This window comes from Gopherus flavomarginatus, chromosome 2 (assembly GCF_025201925.1).
Source record: "Gopherus flavomarginatus isolate rGopFla2 chromosome 2, rGopFla2.mat.asm, whole genome shotgun sequence".
Classification (NCBI taxonomy): Eukaryota; Metazoa; Chordata; order Testudines; family Testudinidae; genus Gopherus; species Gopherus flavomarginatus.
Window position 1 is genome coordinate 60,158,243 of NC_066618.1, and position 25,249 is coordinate 60,183,491.

Below are 25,249 nucleotides of genomic sequence, written 5' to 3' on the forward strand. Positions count from 1 at the left end.
ATAGTGAGGTTTGGGCTGTATTAGCCAGTCCGCCCTCTCTTAGAAAAGACATTTCAACAACTCATAAAGCAGATATATTGCAAAGCAACTGATATCTGAATCAGGAAGGTCAGCACAGGTAAGGAATAAGCATTTGGCAATGCAAATGTTAATAGCAATATTAATAGTAAATAATAAACATAATGAGACAGAACAATAACAATCCTTATGGGAGTTAATAAAACCATGGACTATAAATCATAGATACTTGGGCCAGATTCTGATCTTTGTTATACTGGCAAAAAACCAGAGACACTCTTTTGTTTGGCACTGTTGCAGATTTATAACACTTAATTAAAAGGGAGTTATGTCACTGACTTCAGTGAGGGCACACTCAGACCCTAAACTGTTTATCAAGATGCTTTTGATATAAGGTGGGGGTAAATAAACCTGTTTTATTTATCTCACTGGAGAAGAAGTAATAACATATCAATTGAAGGAAAACCATGAGAAAGGAAGGTGAGAGGGAGCAGGAACACTAGAATGTATGTGGAGATAGATAGATAGATAGATAGATAGATAGATACTTGGCTGCAATGTAGATATAGATGATCCAGATTTAGATTACAGGTGTTTGGAATTTTCTGAATTGCAATATTTTGAATTTTTTAAAAATTGGAGGAAATTACATGAAAACATTTTTTTTCTGTTTTCAAATCACCTTTAGGGCTAGTCAAATTTTTAAAAAAACTTTTCAAAATCTCAAATTTATTTTTAGATGAGTCAAATTTTCATTCCTCCCCCCCAAAAAAAATTCGCCCACCCTTCTTTCCCCAGACCACATGCAATTCCAGTGATACTAATACACTAGGCAGATTCCTATATTTCAAGGCCAGAAGGGACCGTTGTGATCATCTAATCTGATCTCCTCCTGCATAACTCAAGCCATAGAACTCCCCAAAAATAATTCCCACAACAGCTCTTCTAAAAACACATCCAGGCTTGATGTAAAAACTGCCAGGGGTGACTGATCTCTGTCAGTTTCCCCATTGCTTTGGAAGAGAAGCTGGAACACACGTAAGGCGCCAGACTGAGGCCAGAACTGAGCTCAGAAAGCACCCGAGAGCCCCTGCAGGCAGGGGACTCAGTTTGCAGGGCAAACGCCAGAGCTCTGGCTGGGGAAAGCAGCCCCGAGTAAAGAGGGGAGCAGGAGCGGAGGCAGCAGGCAGGAAAGGTGGCTTTTCCCCTTCACTGCTCAGCTCGTCACTGGCCCCGGGCACATGGGAGTGGGTGACCCCGGCAGCGCTCTCAGATAATGCCAAAATAATTAAACTCGCCCCTCGCCTGGCCTGGAGGAAGCGTCCGCCCGCCCCCACCTGCAGGCGGAGAGACGGCAGCGAGCGAGCTAGCGAAAGCCAGTTAGGCTGGGCTGGGCCGAGGGGACACAACGGAGGAAGCGTCGGGGTTTCTAGGGGCGCCCGGCCGCTGCGCCCAGCTATGTGCCCGCGGGAGGCGAACGGAGCCAGGCGGGCCGGCCTCGGCAGCCGAGCCAGAGAGGGAGGGAGCAGAGATCCCTCCAGGCTGGATCCAGGGGCGTGGGTTTCCCTGCTCACGCGGAGCAGTGATCGCTCGGGGAGCCGTTCTCCCCTCTCACCCAGGCTCATCTCCCTCCCACCCCTGTTCTCTTTCATTCACTCCGGGACTTTCCAGCATCGCCTGGCCGCGGCTGGACTCGCTCCCACACCTTACCCTAGCCCCCTCCTTTCCCACGAAACTTGGTTGGACTTGCTGGAAGACCCCGGGCCAATTCCCAGCTCTGTTCAAATGGTCCATTCTGCGCTTTGGGGGTCATGTGATGCATTGGATTGACTTTTCCGGCCAGAAGAAAAGAATAGGGACTTTTGAAAGGCAAACCCCGCTAACATGAAGATATTCAATAGGCGGCATGTGGAAAGCATTTACTCCCCGTCACTGTGAGGCAGGGATGCCTCCCAGGAAAATCCCGTTGAAAGCCATCAGGTCTATGTGAGCGGGGAAGCCTCAGACCTTTTCCCAAAGGCAGCAGGTGGCAAAGTTTTAAGTACAAAGAAACAAACAAAACTCATCACTCCTTTCCTTGCCCAAAGTCCCATTAGATACCAATGAATGTACAGCTGGTGACGCTTTCCTCCCTGCCCCGCCATCCCAAAGTGCCCCTTGATTTGATCTTATAGCATCATCCCCTGAATCCTCTACGTGACCCCAGGCACTAGCCGGAGAGCCAGGAGCACTGCCTGTGCTAAACTGCGCCCCTGTCCTTTCTCCTTTGCCTGCCCGGGCTGGGATGCTGTCCGCCTCCATCCCTGGATGGAGAAGTTCTGCGTCCTCGGCTCCCTAGCTCGCCTCCTTCTTGTTGCAGCTGTCCAAGAGCTCAGTCATAAAGGAGATGTAGACAATGGCCAGGCGTAAGGTCTCTATCCTGGAGAGCCGCTTCTCGTAGGCGAAGGTGGGCACCTTCTTCCTCAGCTGATCAAACGCTTCGTTGAGGTTGAACATCCTCTTCCTCTCCCGTATGTTGGCAGCCTGGCGCTGGGCACAGGTGATGACTCGCTTTCTCTTGGGTCTGTCCAGCAGAGACGTGCCCTTCATTCTCTCCTCCTCCTCCTCCTCTTCCTCGGGGTCTCCATCATCAAAGGGGGCCAGAGACAGCCCCCTGGCCATGCCCTCTCGGAGAGCCAGGGCTCTCTCCCCAAACGGAGGTCCGGAGGAGAAATCGTACAGGTCCAGACTGGGCACCCCTCGGGGGTGGCACTCGGGAGACCCCAGGGAGAGATCGGCCACGAAGTCCAGCACCGAGGCGCCCACTGGCCCTTCCTGATACGCCATTTGCTGGGCTCCGCTGGGTATTTCATCGATTCTCCCAGGGCTTGTGCGGGCTGGGAAGAGGCTGATATCTCACTTCACAGAGGGCTTGGCTGGTACCATCCCCAGCCGAACGGCGCAAGGGCATTAATATTTATAACCCAACAGATAACCGGATTAGCGGCACCAAAGGGGAAGGCTATGAAATGTTTCCCCTCGATGCTGATGAGAGGAGACAGGCAGCCCCTCGGGGACACGTGGATGTTCCAAGGAGAGAGGTCCCCAGGGCTTCAATCCTGTCACAGCGATCAGAGGCAGTTCCTTCTTGGCAACCGTCCCTAGCTCTTACCTGCTGCGCCCTTTTGTCTCTCCTGACACACCCGCAACCAAACGATTTTCAGCCTCTTTCAAGCCCGAGCGGCCAAGATTGTTCTCCCCTGGGCTCGTTTCCCTGCTCGCTGCACGGATCTCTGCACCTTGCGACCGTGCCTGACAATCGATGTCAGACAAGTGCATGTAGGCTTTTAATGATGTCCTGAAGAGGGGACCTGCATGCAAAGGGTCACCGGGGGAATGTTTACCCTGTATCCCAGTGCAAGGAGAGCTGAATGACAGGACCTCCATTAGCCTAAGCAAGCATTGTAGGGGACCCCATATTGCATTCCCAGTAGTAACTGTTGGAATCGGCTCTCCCCCCCCCCCCGACCCCCAACTACAGTTCAAACATCTATCCAGCGGGGCAGTAAAACACTGGCTTGTAAAGCTCCTGTTGTTTCAGCCAGTCTCAAAGCACTTGATCTGAAATTCTTTCTTCCTGCACTTCAGACGAATGTAGGCTTTTATCCCAATCAACGCCTGGGCATATTCGAATCCAGCTAAAGTCACGCAATGAGAACAATACGATTTTTTTTATCAGAATCCTGCTGACTACCTTCGACGTGTCGAGCTAGCATTTTTAGGGGGCACGCGGGTTTATTTTGCAGTTCAGACACCACCTACTGTATTTAGATATGCACATTGGCCCTAGGGGTATAATGATTTGTCAGATCCACCATTCTTTAATTGGAATGGCATCTCTTTATCGATTTCCTGCTGTGCATCGTTTGTACACGAGGTACCTTTTGGCCTTGACTGGAGTTTATTTTTGAAAAACAAACACGTATCGGTAATTTCTTTAATCCTTACCATGCATCATCAGCACACCACGTCCTCTTTGGGGCTATTTAGCCTTTAATTTTTGTGCGGAGATTTCAAACCCCAATACCCCGCCCCCCCCCCCAAAATCCCGAGAAACAAACAAAAAAACAGCGGGGAAAATCCTTCCTGTTTGGCTACAGGATTGCAAACATTTCCAATGACAAAGCTCTCCTCCCATTTCCAACACGCCGAGCAGCTGTGCAAATCAAATAGCTTTTTCTGCGAAAGATGAGGCTGGAAGGATGTTCCCTGCATGACTCTCCCACTCTTCCATACAGTTTTTATATGAAGCAATCCAGGGCTTCCAGAGAAAAGTGGAAAGAGCTACCCCGCATGTGATCAGGAGAGAACAGAGGAGTCTGGTAGATTACCTGGTTTGGGACCCCATCCTGAAGGTAAACCGACAAGAGGAGAGGTACATTGGACAGCTCCCGGAACTTAGGCGCGTTCATGAGCGACCCAACAGGTAAGCAACATTTCTGCAAGTACTCACTGTCTGAGTGCCAATCAGTATGAAATAGGCAAAATACGCCATTTTAAAATCAATTAGTGCATTGGCTTTTTAATCCTGCCCTTTTACTCACAAATTAAAGTGCACCTCTCTTCATCTTATTACACCTGCATTATTAGTAGTCCCAGTGTTATTTCAACTGTTTAATGGCTTTTTGTGCATTTATATTTCTTAAATAAATATCTAATAATAATAAAAAACAGAAATAACACAGATTCAGTTCATTCTCACTAATGTGGTTAGGGGGTTTACATTAAAAAAGGAGAGAGCATAGGACGACAGTGTGGTTATTTATATGTTTAAGTAAACATTTGCTGTAAATCAAGATCATCACAAAGAACTATGGAAACTAACACAAGAAGTTGAAGGGTTCAAATTATTCAGGATTGTCTGAAGAGCAGAAGATGAGCAATTAAACGCATAGGGCGATTTATCTGAAAAGGAACTAAACATGCTCACTTTCATTTTACCTAGTTTCAATTTGTTTTGTTTAAAGATACATAGGTAAAATTAGTTTAAAGTTGTTTGGCAAGGGGGTTAGCTGACCACAAATTATTTCCTATGCAAAGTTCCTTACCAGTAATATATTTACGTTAGAAAATGAAACAAGCCGGGATGGTTTGAAGGTATGAAGCTAAAATAGATCGGAAGAAGTATCAGATGATTAGCCTAGGCTCCTCAAACACTAATTGATGTTCTCGGCGGTTTTTGTTGGTTTCTGGTCCAAATTTTGAATTAAAAGAAATTAGGAGACAAAACACAGAGCAAAGCAGGCAAGGAAGCAACCAAAACCCTATGATTGCATCACAAAGGGAACAGAATACAGTAACATACACAGGGAAGGATTATTACAGAGTCCACCTGCTATTAAGGTTTGAATAAAAACATAGTATTCTGATTGGACAAATGAGAAGTTCTAATGGAAAAGGTACATGGCTAAAATCCAAGGGGATCATGTTGTCAAATTCTGTTCAGCTGTAAAGTTGTTTTTAGCTCTTTCCAAAGAACATAAGCTAAACTTTTCTTCTTATTTCAAAGGGGTATAAAATAAATTCAGTGAGCTATCATTTCAGACATATTTTAACACATTTTGAATGCATCAAATTGTAACAGGTTGAGAGAAATGGAGGGGATGAAATATATGATGTATGTCCATGCAAAACTTTTGTATAGAGGTTTTCCAATTCAGCTGAAATAATGTGGGGGGAGGAAGATACTTTCCTCTAAGAAGCTGCTTTGAAACCTTCCCAGAATAGCTCTGTGGTTGATTTAGATGATTATGTTCTATGTTTGTTTTAACCAGACAGAATTTAATTGCTCAGTGATCATTTAAATTATTATTCTGGTCCTTAAAATTTTGTCAGTGCTTCTCATTAATTTTTGAACCTCAGCTTGTGTGTGTCAAAGGTTGTTTTTCAGTCACAGATACCACATAGTTCAAAAACAACATCTAGCACTTCTAGATGGTTTACATCTTCAAAGAGCTGTGCAAACATTTAGTTAGTTATTCACATTTCTACCCCACAAGTCCAGGTGCTTGTATGAATCATTGAAGATATGCAGAATTAAGGATTAAAACCCACAAAACAATGGCTTGCCTGACCAACGCATCCTAACCTACCAAAACAAATAGCTTCCCAACAAAATAATAACAGCTCACTCAGACAGCAAATCTGGTGTCTCTTGAACCAAAATAAATGAGGTGGATGAGTTCTAGAGCTCAAGGCACTGGTTCGGAAATACCCCTGCTGCCTCCCTCTTAAGCCAGGGTGCTGTCAGTCAGCCATTTTGCTGATCACAACTGGAACAGTGTGGCACCAGGAGGAGGGGGGTCATTCAGAGAGCCAGATGTCAAGATTATGGGATTTGTAGATATAAGACAACACCTTCAATTCTACCTGGAAACTAATTGCAAGTCCGTGTCGATCCCAAAGTTCTGATGTAACCTGCATTCTCTGTGAAATGCTATTTAATAGACAGGCAGCTGCATTCTGCAGTGACTAATAGACTTTAAGGTCAGAAGGGACCATTATGATCATCTAGTCTGACCTTCTGCACAATGCAGGCCACACAATCTCACCCATGCACTTCTATAACAACCCCCTAATCTATGTCTGAGTTATTTTAAGTTTCTGAAGGTGCAATACTGCACAGATGCATTACGACAGTCTAATCTTAAAGTGAAAAAGTCATGGATAAATGTAGGTAGAGCTGCATCAAAAGAAAAGACCCCACCCTTCTTCCTAAACTCACATGGAGAAAAGTAGCCTTGGCTACACTTGATCCAGGAGCTACCAAAAGTCTTACACAACTCTCAATCTGTGACCCCGAATATCAAATGGCAGGGGCGCTCTTGGAATTTGATGTAGTCTCCACTAGATATTCCAGTTGTTTTCTCCATTACCTCTATCTTGTCTATGGTTGTTTAACATTACAGTAGTACTCATGAACCCTATCAAGAATTGAGGCCCCATTGTGCTGGGTGATGTACAAATAAACAAGATAGCACCTATTCCAGAGAATCTGCAGTTCACATGTCAGACAGAATGCAACAGATGGACAGAGCAGCCAAGCAAAGTGGGTGTGAGTTAGAGAGTGCAATAAAATGATGAATAAAGTCTAGCAGAACTCTTAGCTCGTCAGGTGCCTTACAAATGGCAGATGGGAGTGATTTGTAGGGATCACCACAGACTCGGCATTAAGATGTAAATGAGGATAGAAGGTAGCTTCACAGATTTTGACAGAACTTTTCTTGTGCATAGAGGGCAGCATGGAGAAAATCAGGTGACTGGAGCTGGCATTCCTGGAAGAGTGAAGGGGAGGGCTGATGTCTTAATAAGTTAGTAGATCTGACAGATAGGGAGTGGCTAAATGGAGAAGGATCATAAAGGCAAAGACAAAGAGCTTGTGTTTGATCCAGTGGTGGAGTGGAAGCCAAGAGTGACCAAAAGCTGCAGGTGATGTGGGCAGAGCAACGAGTCAGGAAGATAACCCTAGTAGCAGTGCTTTGAATGGATTTGAAGGAGACAATGTAGCTGGCATAAAGGCAGAAATCAAGATGCAAGATGGTGGAGGCCCTTTGCAATCTGGAGAGCCTGAAAAGGCCTTTGAAATGTTATGGAAATAGAAGCACACAGGCTAGAGACACAGCCTAGAGATAGGGCTCTAGCAAGAGAGCTGAATTGTCTGGGCTGGGCCTCAAGCAACTAGCCCTCTGCAAGCTCCTGCCACACACCAAGTGAGTTGCTTGACTACACCAGCTGGGGAAGACAAAATAGAGACACTGAGCTGGGAGTTTGTATGTAAGCATTACAACTTATTGAAAGAAATAAAAGCAACCATTCCAGAGTTTTTGCTGAACTGGATTGATTGGAACTTGGAATCTGTAAGAGACCTCTTGAAATCCCAAGATTCAGATTAGCTTTCTGCAAAAGCTTGACCCTAACATGCAGTATAAATTCCTTGTGTTGATGACATATCTTTTCAGCACCATCTGTTTTCAGAGTTAGTGAATTATTGGAGTTTCAGCCCAGGAGACAGATTCTGATCTCTGCCTAAATCCAGAATAACTTCATTGAAGTTAAAGAAGTTAACACTCTTACTGATGTCAGAGTCTGGTCCCTGAGACCATTTTAGGCACTGATCCCACAATCCTGAGTGTGTGGGTGGACCACCACATACCTGCGTGGCTTCAGTAGGACTCTATAAGGGTATAGGCATCTGCTTGAACAGATCAGATTGCAGGATCGAGAGTTTCCTGAGAAATGTGACATTCACTACAGTGCAGCTCCCTGACATAGGAAACTAGGGGCAAAATGTGCATTCTGGGTAAAAGAAATTAAAGCAGGGAGCATTCTGCCAGTAATGTTCAATTCATTTCTATTTACAATTCTGTTACACAGCATTTGAAAGGTTTTAAGAAAATACTTGTTGATATTTCCCCAGAAGGGCCTGAATGACCAAGAATGAATGTCAAAAGTTCAGTTTGGGGTAAATCATAGACAAATCAAATGTATAGCTGAGGTTGGGGTATGATGTGATTCATCATGTGTGCACAGTTTTATGAATGACACTTTATTCTTTAGTCCGTAACCTGGGGCTGGGGGAAATCAGAACAGGGCATGTATTATTGAATTTCCTGGCTTTTTATCAGGTTGTGTGAAAACTGTAATGTAATTTAAACATGGCTTCATTCATCTTGATTTCTCTATATTGTAATTTGTGGAAACTGAAATTTAATATAAACATATATTGTTTACCTAGGAGCATGGAATGTTTTCTCTCCGTGTCATTATTATAATCATTAATTTTATTATTATATAAATGACTATTTCTTTATAGGTTTTTTCTCACCTTACCATTGAAAGAATGTGAGAGTAATGCCAGATTGAAAGCTCTGGAGACTGAAGTCCTTTGTTTATCTACTAAACAGATCAGGTACAGCATAAATACTGGCAGAACAAGACTCACCAACCAACCCTACCAATGTGCCTTAACCTTGATCTGGTAGGACCATCTCTAGGCTGAATGGGTAACTGCTTAATTTCTAGACTTTCTGCAGAGACCGTCCTTGCACATATGACAGTTACAATGTTATTGTTTTGGTGTGCTATGGAGACTTGTCCACAGAGAACTAGAGGGAGGGAGACCACAAGCTTGTTTCTTATAGGGCACAGATCATCGATCACATGACATTTACTTTCTGCCACTAACAAAGTAGGCTGGGATTTGAACTGATTTGACACAAAGATTCTGTCTCCTTTGTGAAACCACTGAGCCAGCCAGTTGTCTCACTCACCATTGTCTTTGATACCCTCTTAGAAGTTTGAAAATATTTTTTCCATGCCCATCTTGCTTCTTTCCCTCCTGCAATAAAATAATAGTAGGAAAACTTAACACTTTCCATCTTCAAAGCAGTGTGCAGACATTAACTAATTATTGCTTACTCTTAAAAAATGTCTGGGAGGTAGGTAGATCAACACATATCTTCATCTTACTGATGAGAGGCTCAGACATGGAGAGGTTAGGGATCCTACAACCTTACACATTTGAATAAGCCTTGCCCAAGGTCATATAGCAAGTTAGTATCAGAGCAATAACTAGAATCAGAGGGTTTGATTGTCCCATCAATTGTGCATGTGCAATTCCTAAGGACGTAGATGTTCAGTCCACTAAATGACAGTAACCACCTCAGAGTGGAGTTTTCCTTGTGCTTTGAATGGTGCAGAAACCGACATCTGTTATTGGTTGACATCCCATTTGGCTTAGTCACCACTTCATCGTCCCAAACAATCTATGCATAACAGAACCATCAGCAATTTTCACCCTGGTTTGGGAACAGTATTAGCTTTTTGAACCAGCAGCAGCAGAGGATCACCACAACACTGTTTTTTGTAGGGCCTACAAAACAAGAAACTGTTTATGTTTTGGTGTTTTTATTTCTTCACAATGGACCGTTAGACTTGTTTTTTCAAAGAAAAATATTTTGTATAAGGAGAACCATGATGATTAATTTGTAGCAATGAAGATAGCTCAAATTCTCTGCCTAAACCTTGAAAGCATCCCTTGAAACACACACACACACAGACACACAAACATAACCCCCCACCCAAAATCCCACCCCCAAAATAACCTATGCTAAAAGAATATAATTAAAATTGTAAAGTCAAGGACTCAATGCCATGGAATGCCAGAATTAAGGATGCCTGTGCAACCGTAACTTGGTCCCCTGGTGCATACACATTATGATGTAGTCTTTAATTACATGATCACACTGTTTTTTTCACCAGGCCATGCCTCATTCCAGTGCACAGAATGGACAGTGCTCACTTGTCGAGCCGCTATTCAATATTTTGTTGTATCCTCATTGCTCGGTGTGTGGGCCCATTTATTGCACACTATTCAAATACTGCTCTGAAGACAGAATTATTAATTTTCTAGTGGGTTTTTCTATGGCACTCATCACTATAGCTTCTGAGTACTTCACAAACATTAATTACCGGTAATTTCTTTTCTGAGATGGAAGGGTGTTATTATCCTCATTTTACAGATGGGGAACTGAGGCTTCAAGAGGTTGTCAAAAGTATCCACTAATTTTGGGTGCCCAGTCTGACACATCTAGGACTTGACTTTTCAAATACTTTGAAGTACTTTATATGTTTAATGCACAACTCCCATTAACTTCAATTATAGCCGTGAGTGATCTGCACTTCTGGAAATCAAAGCCTTGAGGCACCCAGAAAATAAGGAACACACAATTAGTGACCACATGTGAAAACTGACTTGCCCAGTGTCTGTGGCAGGGCCAGGGAAAGAATCTAATTCTCCCAGGGTAGCATTCAATAACCTTAATCATGAGATTGTTCTTTCTCTCCCCATATATCCCCTGCTTCATTCACTACATACCTTCCAGCTTCTGCATCAAATAAGGCAGGGATCCTACAGACAATGGCCTCTTTCACCACACAGCCCTGATTCATTCCCAGAACAAATTCATCCTGTGCACTGAATTAAGCAAAGGCCTTGTGGAAAAAATAGTATGTGATTATGTAATTAAATAGTATCATAATGCATATGTACAAAGGAGAAGGATGACTGAATTAAGGTTACATAAGCAACCTTAATTATGTTGTTTCTTAACTTTTTAATATTTAACTTTGCAACATTAAAGAGGTCTTTAACTATAGTTTTGTGTGTGCAATTTCCTAGGTTTTTAAAAAGCAAACTAGCGCCCCCACCCTGAACTTCCATTATGTGACATCAGATTGACACCCACATGGGTCATCAACAAGATCCTTTAGATCCACTACACAGACCTCTGCCACATGAGCTAATGAAGTAAATTATAGTAATTAGTAGGTTGTTGTCCTCTAAGTGGACCAGCACTAGAGGGGGGTGGGACACTTTGCCAGTGAGCTTCACAAGCATTTATTGACAGCACACGAATGGCGAGACTCATAAATCTTGGGTTCCATTCTGAGGTCTGGAGGGGACTGTGTTCTAGTGGGCACAGGGTCTTCAACTCATTCCCTCCAAGCTTGCCTCTTTCCGTTCTGCCCCCCTACAACTTCTCCCTGTCCCAATCCTGCCTTTTCCCCATGCATGGCTCTTCATCCCAGGCCCATTCCCCTCACCTCGCTAGTCCTAGTCTCCACTCCTCAGACTTCTCATTCCAGTCCCAGTATCTTCGTCCACAAGTCCTAGTCTCAGCACCCCTGCAGAGACCCAGTCTGGAGCAAGGGAATCGGAACCCCATATCCCAGGTGGATGCTCTGAGCATTGGGATATACATTTATTCTCAATGGCCTAATGCATTATATGAGTTTAAAAGGAGAATATTCCATAGCACAGTGGTTAGGGCAGTCTTCTGAGAGATGGGGAGACTAAGCTTTTCTCTACATCAGACAGAGAGGGGAATCTAACCCATGTCTCCTATATCCCAGGTGAGTGCTCTAACCACTGGGCTAGAACTTATAAGAGGAGGCACCACTTCCTCTTCCTCTGGTGTGTTTTGCAAGGAACTGCTTAGTTGCTTAATTTCAGGAGAGAGTTCACAGCTAGGAATCCCAAGCAAAGATAGACACCTCCCTCCATCCTGGATTTAGGTGATTAAGTACCTTTGAGGGGTGGAGCTATTGGCTTGCTTAACCAGCTCCCTGCTCAATGTGCTGGCTTTTGTAGCTCCCATTCTTAGGTGCCTAATTGTCCCCATGTGTTGTATAGCGCCTACCATTGGGTTGTGGATTTCACTGTGTGGCTAGACACCTAGAAGTTAGGCATTGCAATGCTCAGCCTTACAGTGCCTAAGTCCCTTTATGGATTTAGCCCCCAGCTCTTGGAGTCATGTGAATACATGAGAATCTCAGTTTTCTTTTTATTAAAGTAAGTTTCTAGCCCTCATTACCTCATAGAAAAGCTGGAAAATGTTATCCAAGTGCACCCTACAGACTCAGAAACAAGATGATAAATGACAAGAACCCCCAAATGTATTATTTTAAAAAAAAATCTAATGATCTTTAAGCCAACTGCACAATTTTGAAGGGCCTGACTGACTCATAATATTTAACTGGTTTGGGTTAGCAATACTGAAATAACCATGGAAACATAGTCAATCTTGTATGTATGTAATCACATGCTTCCAGTAATACATTCAGCTTGTACTGTAGTCACCAACATTTAAGAAGTATATTATTTTTTGTACTGGATTTATCTTTTATCAAATAATCATGACTTTCTGACCTTGCAGTTTTCAAAATGTTTGACTAATCAATGCTACATTTGTATCATTGTTAGTCTCCACAGGCCCCATCCAAAGCCTTGGGGAATCTTTTCCACTGACTTCAATTGACTTTTGGATTAGACCCTACATACTAATATATTCTGATTATACAAATATTTTGTCTGTAAGCTTAAAAGGTACTTAGCAGGAGTTGAGTGTAATAGCTGGGGGAAAGCACAGAAAACAGGTTATAGGTATATGTCATTGTTTTACAATACGTTTTTAAATAATATGCACTTAATATATCCGACTTAGCCAAGAAAAGCCTTTTCCTCGATAAAGAATATAAATTGAAATGTGTTCATTTTAATTGGACCTGTTAATAAAAACAAAAAGAAGTATCATCGAATCCCAGCCAAAGTAGAAGCATTAGATTTTGGGTGCATCATCTTTTCTGCAACTTGTTTAGAATTACCAAGTGGACAAGAGACAAGGTGATCTGTTTAATGATTTACAAAATAAGTATGTGAAGGTCTCAAGGATAGTTCATTGTAACATGTTTTGACACCTTTAATTGTGTGACAAATCCTTCCACAAAAAAGAAATGTTCAGTGAATTTGATGTCAGTAGTAAAGCCACATTTCAGTTGGTTTGTTTTGTGTGTCAATCCAAAGAAGGAAAAGTTCTCCTTAATTATTATGAGATGCCATTTAGATCTCTATTATTCTAGAAGAACAACAGGGAAAAAAATCCTTGTGTATGGCTAAAATTGTGTACTTCCTTACTGTGAGATGGTCTCATTTCTATTTCAGATTTATTTGTCCTCCTGGCCTGTGCCATAGGTGGCAGCAGTGTAAGAATTCTGCAAAGTGCTCAATCTTCAGGGATTAAAGTACATAATGGCTGCATCCAGGGTCAGTCTCAGTAAGCCTGGGTCACACTCACTTCTGGTGCCACAACTGGTTTTGAAGACCAAAAGTGGTGTTTGATTCTCTCATGCCAAAGCTCTGCTCAGTGCAGGAGGGGAGGGTTTAGAGATTGTCAGGGAGCTGTAACCTGCTCCCTGATCTGAAGGCCAGCAGCAGCCTTGATATCACTCAGAGGTATTTGCTTGTGAAAACAGACTGAATTCTTCTTGTGAGAGTAGTCTCGACTTTCAAATGCAGGTGCAGCGGCTCTGCTGGTTGTACTACTCTGGGGGCTGAACTCCGTGCTGTTGGGCAAGAGTTCCATTTCATGGCTTCACAGGCTACCTTGTCATTGCCATTTGTCACACATTCTTTAGTGCGTTCTCAATCTCACTACAGTCTCATCCCCTAGCCTCAGTATTATACTCGGGAAAGCTGTGACCATGTTCTAAGATCCTGTGTGAGTCTCTTCGTATTGAACAATGAAGGCTAATAACACATAGAGAGCTTGAGTCTGCCCTGTCTGAGACAGAGTATTATGAACCTCTTAACGGATTCTCTGTAGTATTTTCTGAGTCCAGCTGAGCTGCCTTTATTCCCGCTGAGGCACAGAAAGAGATTGAGTAGACAAGGTGAGATCCTGGACTTCTTGGTTTTCACGTGAGCCATTTATCCCCTCTGGCTTGATTGGCCAGTCCCACTTTGGTGCATGGTTAATGGAGGGATGTGCATTGGGACCACATTCCAATCCATCCCGGATGGACAAGGAAGAGGGAAAACTTGGTGCGGGGAGGGGAGCATCAGGCTTTTTAAAATTCTAGCCTGGGCTCACCTTGCCCCATTACATGATTCATTATCTCTTGGTGAACTTACATATAGACTTTCACATATCTACATCTCTCATGACCTCCCTTCACCTTCTTTCCCCTACAAATTCATTGCTAGCTAATTTGGAGGCCCCGTGGTGGTATTATTTATTCAGCAAAGGAAAATGTATGGAACTGCCTCCTAATCACCTGACTGTAATCCACACAGTACACAGTGTCTAATCTGTTCTAATTTTCCTCTATTTTAGGTGACAGCAAACTAGCATAGCTCATACACTATGTCCTGCAGAGAACATTATACTTAAATTATGGATCAGGACCCTGGAATTACACAGCACCATCATCTCAAGACCTCTCCTTCTCCCCACTCCAGTCCAATCAGTACAGTGCCCCTCATGTTATTTAGTTTGCTATTTTATGTTATGCCAAGTTCTAAATTTGCAGTGTGCTTCAGTTTTGTACTGAAAAGCACAAAGTACAAGTACAAGTAATTGCACTGTGGAAGTTGCCAGGACAAAACTGGAAGTCTTCACAGCTGAGTAGGGGAAAGTTGAGTCTTTTAGCACTGAGAGGCCTGGGTGGTGGTTTTGGTTATCTAGGAAGCAGCTGAAGCTTTTCTTACTGGTGGAGAGGTACATTTCATTCTTTCCTCTCCCAGTTAAGAAACCTGGGGTTACTTTAAATGGTTTATTGTGGGAATATGAATTCTTCATTTTCCTCACACTGTCAATTCTTCCAAGCAACTAGCTGTCCTAACACACCTGCCCCAAAACCTGCCATAACATCAAACAAGGATGGATTAGCACCCTAATCTGATATTTTTGTTAAAATGACCTGCATTGAAATAGTTAATGTTGGCATTTAAATTGGCATTAAACTTCAGTCTGAATGTCCATTGAGATACAAAAGGCATCTGAAAAATCATATGCCTTGCCTATCGCTCTGACCATATGAATCCCCTCTTTGAATCTACCCTCTAGCTCCTCGTTTCCCTGTGTGGCAAATTCAAGCTTCATGACCTCATCTTCAAGACCCTTCACATCTTTGCCCTGCCCCTGCCAATTTATCTGCTGTTGTCTCTTTAGGGCTGACCCAAAGCCCACTGAAGTCAATGGGACCCTCAATGGACCAGGCTCATTCTGCGTTGCCCCATCCCCTCCAGTCCTCTAATGATGGCCACCCATTATTATCTTTGTGCTTTCTCCCAAGCTTTCTTCACTTACACATGGAACGTTCTCCCTGAACTGGCTTATAAATTCACTATGCCCTTCTCCTTCACCAGCTACCCCTGAGCTCTTCACTTCTGCTGTGATGCCTAAAAGAAATCAGACAGATAGTGATGGACGGACTGAGAGGCAACTGGTGTTTAGTTGAGTATTATTTATTTATTTAAATGGACCACCAACCTGCACAGATATCTCACCAGTGTAACTGCTTGATCTTAATACTATTAGTCTTGTCTTCTCTCCATCTTGCCTCTTGTCTATCTCAATCCCTTGTTGCTTCTTGTTTTGCACTGGATTATAATATCTCCTAAGCAGGGACCATCTCTTCCCATGTGTTTGTACAGAGTTAGCAAAATGGGCTGCCCCATTATTTGATTGGGCCAGTTGAGAATTGCCATAATATTAACAGTTCACACTTTTCTCAGGGCTATTGTTTCAGGCCATTTGCAGGCTCAGGCAGAGATAGCTGCATCGGTTTACACTCAGTTCATAATTCAAAAGTTCTCATGGCAACCACAAGGGCTAGAGATTTGGGGTGGGATTACGTGCTATCCTTCTAAGAGGCACAGTGCACACAGAGGCAGCCCAGGGAAGGGCAAGCAAAGGTGGCATTAATGTAGCTTTAGGATCTCCAGATTCTGGGCTGGTTGGGGGCCAAAATGGCCCCTGGTGTAAGTTAGGCAGTCCATGTGCTGCTCTAAGTTATGGCAGCCTCCCTTGTGCTGCCCCTGGGCAGTCCCTAAACCTAGAGCTGTCCCAGAATCTAGCACTATATTTGCATTCCCTCCCATCCCTGACATGCTATCCCTGCTCTAGATCCACTCCAGCACACTCCCCACACCATAGTTTGTGGGGTTTTGTCTAAAACAACCTACAGCTGTCCTATGCAATGCCAGCTCTGAAGAAATTTTCTCCAGGCCAGCTAAGAGACACAGGGATCACGGTGGGAGAGAGAATCCAGAGCTTATAAGTTTTTTTTGAATGTCAGTGCAATGCAGTAGTTTAAAAATAATCTGCAGTTATACATCAGTTTACATGATTGTGGAATCACATTATACACGGGGCCTTAACTACAGCATAGGAATCTTTTGGTTATGACTGGTATAAAAATAGTTACATAGCTTAATAATATTACATTACTTTGCACCTTTGTAGTGTCTTTTATTCAAATCTCTCATAGCACATTATAAACTGACCTTAAAGGTCACAATGCCTCTGAGTGATACATATATAGTGTACGATACATTTTACAAAGGGGTAAACTGAGGCCTAGAAGATTAAATGATGCCTTAAATCAACAAAACGAGTTAGTTGCAAAGTTGAGAACAGAATCACTAGCTCCTGAATATTAGTTTGCTGCTTTAATCACTAGGCAATGCTACCTGCCAACTGCAATGGAAATCAGTAACTTGTACCTTTGAGGTACTAAATTTCAGCAAGTATATGTGATTTTGGCAGTGAGGTCAGATCCAGTCAAAAAGAAACTGGGGATGAGATATTGTCATAACATTTTTTCCCAGATTTGGACCTTAGCGTCCAAAATATGGGTGTTAACATGAAAACCTCCAAGCTTAGTTACCAGCTTGGACCTGATAACGCTGCCACCAGCCAGGGATTTATACAGTGCCTAGCTCACTGTGGTCTCCCCAAAACCTTCCCTGGGGGACCCCCAGACTCAGATGCCTTGAGTCTTACAACAAAGGGAAATAACCCCTTCCCCTTGTTTCCTAGTTACTTCCTCCCAGGCTCCCCTCCCTGGATAACCCTAGGAGATTCTCTGCTTCCAGTCCTGGAAACACAAGTACCGAGAGAGCTAATCTCTCTTCCCCCTTACCCAGAGGGTATGCAAAGTCAGGCTTAGTAAATCTAACACAAAGAGATTTTCCCCCTGACTTCTTCCTCCCACCAATTCCCTGGTGAGCTGCAGACTCAATTCCCTGGAGTCCCCACTAAAGAAAAACTCCAACAGGTCTTAAAAAGAAAGCTTTATAAAAAGAAAGAAAAATACATTAAAAATAGTCTCCGTATAAGGTGAAAATATACAGGGTCAATTGCTTAAGAAAAAAAGTGAATAAACAGCCTTATCCAAAAAGAATACAATTCAAAACACTCCAGCAACTACACACATGTAAATACAAAAAAACAATATAAACCTATTGTCTTACTATCTTTGTACTTACAACTTGGAAACAGAAGATTAGAAAGGCAGGAGATAGAAAAATCACTCTCAGAGCCGAGAGGGCACAGACCCAAGACAAAGAACAAAGAACTCACACCCCAAAACTTCTCTCCACCCAGATTTGAAAAAGTCTTGTTTCCTGATTGGTCCTCTGGTCAGGTGTTTCAGGTTACTCCTTTCCAGGTGAAAGAGACATTAACCCTTAGCTATCTGTTTATGACAGATGTCCCATTTTATTTGGTGCTTCAGAAAGACTGAAGAAATGGAAAACATCATTTTAGGGTTAAGGGAAACAGAAAAGGAAATAAGAAGAAATAGAAAACCCATTGCTTAGTTCAGGTACATTTATAAAACCAACCCTGTGAATTAAGTTACTGACATACAGGAGTACATACTGTTCATTGAAAGGGAGTGTCCTAGGACATTAGAGATTAGCCATGGTGGTTATGGTTTAGTCTTTAGTACCATGAGAGATTTTTTTCCAGGATTTCTTGACTCATTCCTTTAAGCCTGTGTTGAAAGGGAGTTTCTTAGTGCATTCAGAAGCAATACATATCAGTTGTGAGGTTTTTCCCTCATCGTTAGTTCTAGAAGAAACTTTTTTAGGACATTTTAATAAATGCACTCGTTTTTCCTAATTGCATCATGTATTTGATAAAAAGTATTACTTTAATTTTATTGGTTATTGCAAGTCACACACCCAGTGAGTACTTAAGAAAAAAGTCTGTGGAACAAAGGGTCCTCGTCAAAAGCTATTTAATACTCAAATCAATTATCCCATCACTAATTAAGTTAAAAACTAATGAATGTAGGAAAACAAAACAACTTTCCTAAACCTAGGAAGTTGCATACTATTATTAAACAGATACCCTGTGACATATTTCAGCCAATATCAGTGGATACAGGATAATTTCCCATGACAGATCCAGAGGTCACATATTAGAACTTTTGGCAACTGAGAGTAAGTCTACACTTAAATTGCTGCAGCTGCACTGCTGTAGTGTTTCAGTGTAGACACCATCTACTCATATGGGGGCAGGATGTTCTCCTGTCAGCATAGGTAATCCACATCCCTGAAAGGTGGTAGCTAGGTTATTAGAAGAATTCTTCCGTCGACCCAGAAATGGCTACACCAAGGTTAGGCTGGCATACCTGCATCTCTCAAGGGTATGGATTTTTCACACCCCTGAGAGATGTAGCTGTGCCGATATAAGTTTCTAGTGTAGATCAGCCCTGATTTTTTATGTGTACAGGGATGAGAACACCAGCATTAGAATCATATCCTGCTATATTTTCCAAGTCACAGATAAAATCCACTACAAAGTTTTCTGGCCAAGATATTCAAAGATGGGCAGCTAATTTTAGACTCTCACTTTTGAAGTTGCTGGAGTCAAAATGTAGGGGCAAGAGAAGATCTGATTTAAACCAGCAGAAGCTAAGTGTTCACAGTTACAACAGAAAGTTTTCCAACAATGATAGAGGAAGGGAGGGAGGAGGGTCCAGTAGTTAGGGCACTAATTGGGACTCAAGAGACATGGGTTCAAATCCCTGCTTTGACACAGATTTCCTGTGGGTGCTTTGGCAAGTCAGGTAGTGCCTCAGTTTCCCCATATCTAAAATGGGGATAATGATGCTTTTCTTACAGAGCTGGTGTGAGGATAAATACATGATAGATTGTGAGGACAGCATGATAATGAGGTACCACAGTTTAAAAATGTAGCAGAGAGGAGCCACCAGGTGGCTTTGTGAAAGGGGCATAGCAGGATGAGCATGACCCTCTTGCGCCCACAAGCTGATGGAAGCCCTACCTCCTCTTGGGCCTTGTCTACACTACCGTGGTTAGTTGACCTAAGTTACTCTACTCAAGTTACATGAATAATGTAGCTGGAGTCGACATAGCTTAGGTCAACTTACCCTAGTGTCTTCACTGTGCTGCATTAACAGGAGATGCTCTCCCATCGACTTACCTTACTCTTCTTCTTCTGGTGCAGTACCAGAGTCGACCAGAGAGCGCTCTGCCATCAAATTAGTGAGTCTTCACCAGACCTTCTAAATCAACCCCCGTTGCATTGATCACAGCAGCGTTGATCTCTGGTAAGTGTAGACATGGCCTTGAACTCTGTAGATCAGGAAGTAGCAGAGCGGGAAGGCAAGAGCAGCCACATTCCACCGATATCTGCACAAGTCTTAGTGCTAATGTTCCCTCTAGATTCCTGGGCTTCAAAGTTCTGGACCCCCCTAATCTCTTCCTCCTGAGGGAAGCATTAAAAGGAAACTCCACATGGTGAATCTTGAGGCATTTGCCAGCCTTTTTGTCCCCCTCCCATGGGTTAGTCACTGGGTGGGGATGGTCTGGCTCTTTGTGCCTAGGTGTTGATGGAAATTCTGAACTGTGAATGTTTATACATAGATCTATTACGGGGCAGCTGGAAGCCAAGAACTCCTGGGTTCTAATCCTGACTGGCTTTGACACTGATTAAAATTATGTGCCTGCTACTTTACTAGCAGAGATTCAAAAACAGCAGTTTGGTCCCAATACAGCAAAACACTTATTCACGTGCTTAACTATAGACAGATGAGTAATCCCATTAACTTCAAGTCCCATAACAGTTTACAGTTAAGCATGTGCATAAGTGATTTGCCTTACTCCTTCTTTAAAATGTTTCTCTCTTGTGTGTTCTCTATGGGGGCCGGGGCTGAATGTTCAAAGCTCATGAGTAAAAATAAATAAATCAGTCAAATCAATAATGATTTCAGCAAGTCATCTGGGAGACAAAAAGGCTCCAGATACTGACTGAGATGACTTGTTTGCCAAACATTTCAACCACCCAAACCAGAATCTTTTTAGTGTCCAGATCATTACTTTAAGTGCCAGTATGAACACAGGTTCCATAGTGAAATAGGGAGTATCTGAAATACAAAATTAAAATAACACATCGGCTTGGAGTAACCTTAATGACTAGACGATATATTACCTACAAAACACACTGGGAACTCACTAATGCATACCATGTTGCAGCAGGTACTTCATAGGTCATGTGTTTTTCCTTTCTGGTTCAGCAAGGAACAAATCTTCAGATACAACTACAATTTTCTTTCCATACCTTGTAATGTGCAGCCCTTTTAAAATCATATGCAGTATTCCACCCACTTGCAGGCTGGATTTTACAGTACTATAAATAACTAAAGTAGAAAATATCTGTACTGATGGTCAGTTTTAGTCCATTTTGAGTTGATGTGCAAATTATTGAATTTTAACCAGGTTTTCAGAAAACTCCCAAATAGGATTATCAATTATAAAAAAAAAGTTTATTTTTTTTCATAAGGCCTTGCTGTAAGATATCTTGTGATGGCAAAAAGGCAAAAGATAAATACATTTTATCCCTTTCAGATATAATAATTGTTTTACTCTGTTCCAAACACTTTTGGTTTTGGTCATTTTGAAGTTCACATTGGAAATAGGTGATAAATGAATGTATTCGCACAGATAATTTATGTCTGTTGAATACTAAAGCAGAGATCCTGCCTGAAAATTATTGCATTATTTCTTGTCAGCTGAATCATCCAAATATTTGTGAAATTTAAAGAAGGGAATTTATTTTTCAATCATAAAAAATATTTTGCTTACAGGAATCTCTTTCTCTTTTACATGCACAGACGACAGACAGACAGAGGACTATCCCCTTTTACACTATGTAATACATAAAATGTAATTTACTTGTATACACACACACACACACACACACACACATGCCTTTTCCCTTTTACATTGTGTAATATATGTAGAAATGCAATTTACATCCTCTTTAAAACTACTTTATACTGCTGGAACAGCATAAAGTGGCCGTAGTTTAAATGAGAAATGGGATCATAGATGTTTGTGTGCATAAATAAATATGTGTACTATTTTATTTAATAGAGAGGAACTGTTTGTTCCATATATGGGACATTGTCCGAATGAATTATAATTATGTAATAATAAATGTATATAAGTGAATAAATACAAGGCATACTTTATATCCATTTGAACACTGCTGTCTCTCTACCTTGTTATCATTCACAATCTATCTATACAAGACAATCTCTATCTAGCTATCCACCCAGATGGTTGATGTTACATGTGATTGTCTGAAAGCTCTGATATGAAATGCCTATGGTTTACTGGATTACCCTCTGCCCACATGTTTTAAATTAATGATAATAAAAACATAAAGAGCCAGTGCAATCCTGCAACAAAAGAACAAGACTTTATTGTATAACAGGACAGCAGATGTGGAAAGGTGCTCATAATAAAGTTGGACTATTTTTGTTTCATTGTGCATCTGGAATGCCACAGGATCGCTAAGTCACCAGGAACTATTGCTAGACAGTCTTGGTTTTGTGCTTAATATAATATTCAGAGAAATTTTTTTTTCAAACTCTCTGCCGTTTATCATCATATTGCCATTGCTGTAATCCCAAAATGATTTACAAAGTCAAGATTTTTTTTTCTAATTTCTGAAACAATTTTAAGACATCAAAGAGATTCAGAAACCAACATCAAAGAGCAGCCCAAATCAGAGATTTCTGGCTAAGACAGTTTAGTTCATTTAATATCCTCTGGTTTTCTAAGGATTAAATTACAGCATATAAAATTCTTGGAATCTGGCTACAGAAGCAGTACTGTATATTTATTATTTATTACGGTATGGTTCTTCTGTGGGGCAAAGGACTTTGTGGTAAAGAAGATGCCATCTTTTCAATTTATCAAACCAGCAGTGAATTCTTGTGAAATATTAGAGGTACAGTGATCTAATCCTAGTGGGAATTGGGATATGTGTTAACTGAGGAAATATTTGAACACGCTTCAGGATGAAATTCAGTGAGAAGCACTTGGTGCTTTCTTTGTAACCAACACATTACAGTGAGCTTCTGACATGTATCCAACAAGAATACTGTGGCGAGAACACAGAGAGAGCACAAGAATGAATTGGCTTTTTCACAGGAGCAATGCTTTCAGTTGCCATAGTTTCATATGGCATTAATGGGCCAGGATTCTGATATCAGCTATGATCTCAATGGAATTACTCCAGATTTACAGCAATGTAACAGCACAGAAATTGGCCTAATGAATCCTGGGTACTGCATGCCACCCTGGCACAGTGTGCAAAACCATAATACACATCATGCTGACTGTTGGGAAGATTAATTACAGCTTTACGGTAACTGAAGAGAACAAATTTACAAAGCACAAAGAGTATAACATTGCTTTGTTAAAGTAGTGGCTCTGTAAGATAAGTGCTTTAGTCCCTCAGGAAGAGAAATAAAAAAGGAACTATGCTGGTGATTGGCTGACCCAGGTAGAAGGGAAGGGCCTGTGTGGGAGGTGGTTTTTGTGACATGAAAGGAAGGGGACTACATATGGAGTCTGGTCCTATAGGTTAAGAATTTGTACTTCTGGATGCTTATCCTAGTCAGACTCATACTCTTGACCTTTTGATAGTGGCCCGTCAATATTTAAAAGAATTGAACTACTGAGATTTGGGTCCCATGCAAAAATGTCCTTAAGGTTTCTGCCATGATGTGCTCACAAACAAACTGGGTTAGATCCAAGATAGTTTAAAAACAAATAAAACAACCAAAACCAGGTTTCTAGGACAGAAAACGATATATAATTTTTCTTGTATTTCCATGGCTTGGTTTCTGGGTCAGAAGCATAATAAAATTACATGTAGAAAAGGTTCTCACTTCAGATCTTGAAAACAGAACTATTGTTTGAGATAAAGATGTGGATGAAAGGTTTCTATTTTATTCACTGGGAAGGAATGAACAGTATATTTGACTTGAAGACAAAATTCTAGCCTTTCAGATTTTTCACTCAAAAATTTGTAGTTTTAATGGGTCATAGATCTACTTGAAGGGCTGTGGTTGTTAAGTGTTTCTGAAAAGGAGGAGTTATAATTTAGTAAATCATTGTGGTGGGTTGGAATTTGTAATTACTAGTTTGGCTAGATTTTTGGTGCCTATCTTAACTTTTAAGTAAATAATATTTTTGTTCACATAACTATTCATTATTCATGTTTTTCTTCAGAATATTATTCAACAAGTAACAGCACTGGAAATTATCATAGATTTTGTGCTGTTTGGGACAGGGACTGTCTCGTGTGTTTGTACGACACCTTACCTGTGGGGCTCAGATTCTGCTTCTGGTCACTACTGAAGTATACGCTACATAAAAACAATAACATCAAATATATTGCATCCCAATGAAGGAGAGGAGCACTATTTGAGGACTAACAGTGACGTGTTTTCACCATTCAATAGAATCACCAATGTATTCCTATGGTGCCCATCACCCACAGTATCTGAGCTCCTGATTCTGTAACTGAGATTCATAATTACAATATGAGCTTTTTATCCACCCCTGTTGGTGATGCAGGATGTTAATTGCTGTACAGTTTTGTTGCAATAACTTTATAGGCTTGCAGTGGCCATGTATGATTTCTTGAGAACCTTTTTTGGCAAGTTCTTTATTCTGGATTTCAATTTATTGTCAAAAATAGTGGCAATGATATTTCTTAGCTTTGATCAGCAACACTTCTAGCAGCTGCTTTTGCATCCCAATGTTTGGCATCAGAAACAATAAAAAATATGTACTTAAAGCATGGAACCATCATACATGCAACCTGTATAAACTTGTTTTGATGCCACATGACATCAAAGTGGTAAAATAAAGTGGGTTCACTTTCAAAGTATTTATGAATTTGTTGACAATGTCATTGCTTAGGTACTTGCTCATACTCATAAATGGTAACACAGAGGTCCTTACCTTTTCCTTTTCCTTTTAATTGCTCAATTGATGAGTCTACCAACTACTGCTATATCAACATTTTGCTGAGTCAGCAAAAGTAGCACTGGCTTCCTCAGCACTAGATATGAGCCAAACCAGACACTTTGAAACTTGATTCAAAGGTTTGAATCCATAGATCTGAACTTGCCCTTATGGTTTTGGTTCTGGGTTTGATCCCAGACCATATAGACAAAAGAGCTTATTGTCTGGTTCTAGCATGGATGCAGTTCCCAGGATGCAGTAATCTCATGGAAACAGCTCGTGTGATTTCCCCAATTCAAGAGAGCAGAAACTGCACATGCTCAGCTGATGGAATGTGATTTCTGCTGTTTGATGCCAAAATCTTGTGAGACCAGCTCTGTAATATCAACATCTCCAATGGCTGGACTAGCCTTCAGAAGCCCTTCCATGACTTCTTTGTGGGGCAGAAGATCAGAGGGTCCCTGTAGCAGGGGCTTTTGTAGCACCACCTCTTTCATGCTTCTTCTCAAGGGGCTTGCATAGAGCAGAGGCTCACACTGCACGGGGTGAGCA

General features: G+C 41.7%; 1 protein-coding gene across 1 annotated transcript; it reads right to left on the reverse strand.

Annotated features, from left to right (window-relative positions):
- Positions 1-2,352: 2,352 nt before the first annotated feature.
- Positions 2,353-2,844, reverse strand: FERD3L (Fer3 like bHLH transcription factor). Its single transcript, XM_050938772.1, has one exon. The coding sequence runs from the start codon at positions 2,842-2,844 to the stop codon at positions 2,353-2,355; it is 492 nt and encodes a 163-aa protein (XP_050794729.1).
- Positions 2,845-25,249: the final 22,405 nt, after the last annotated feature.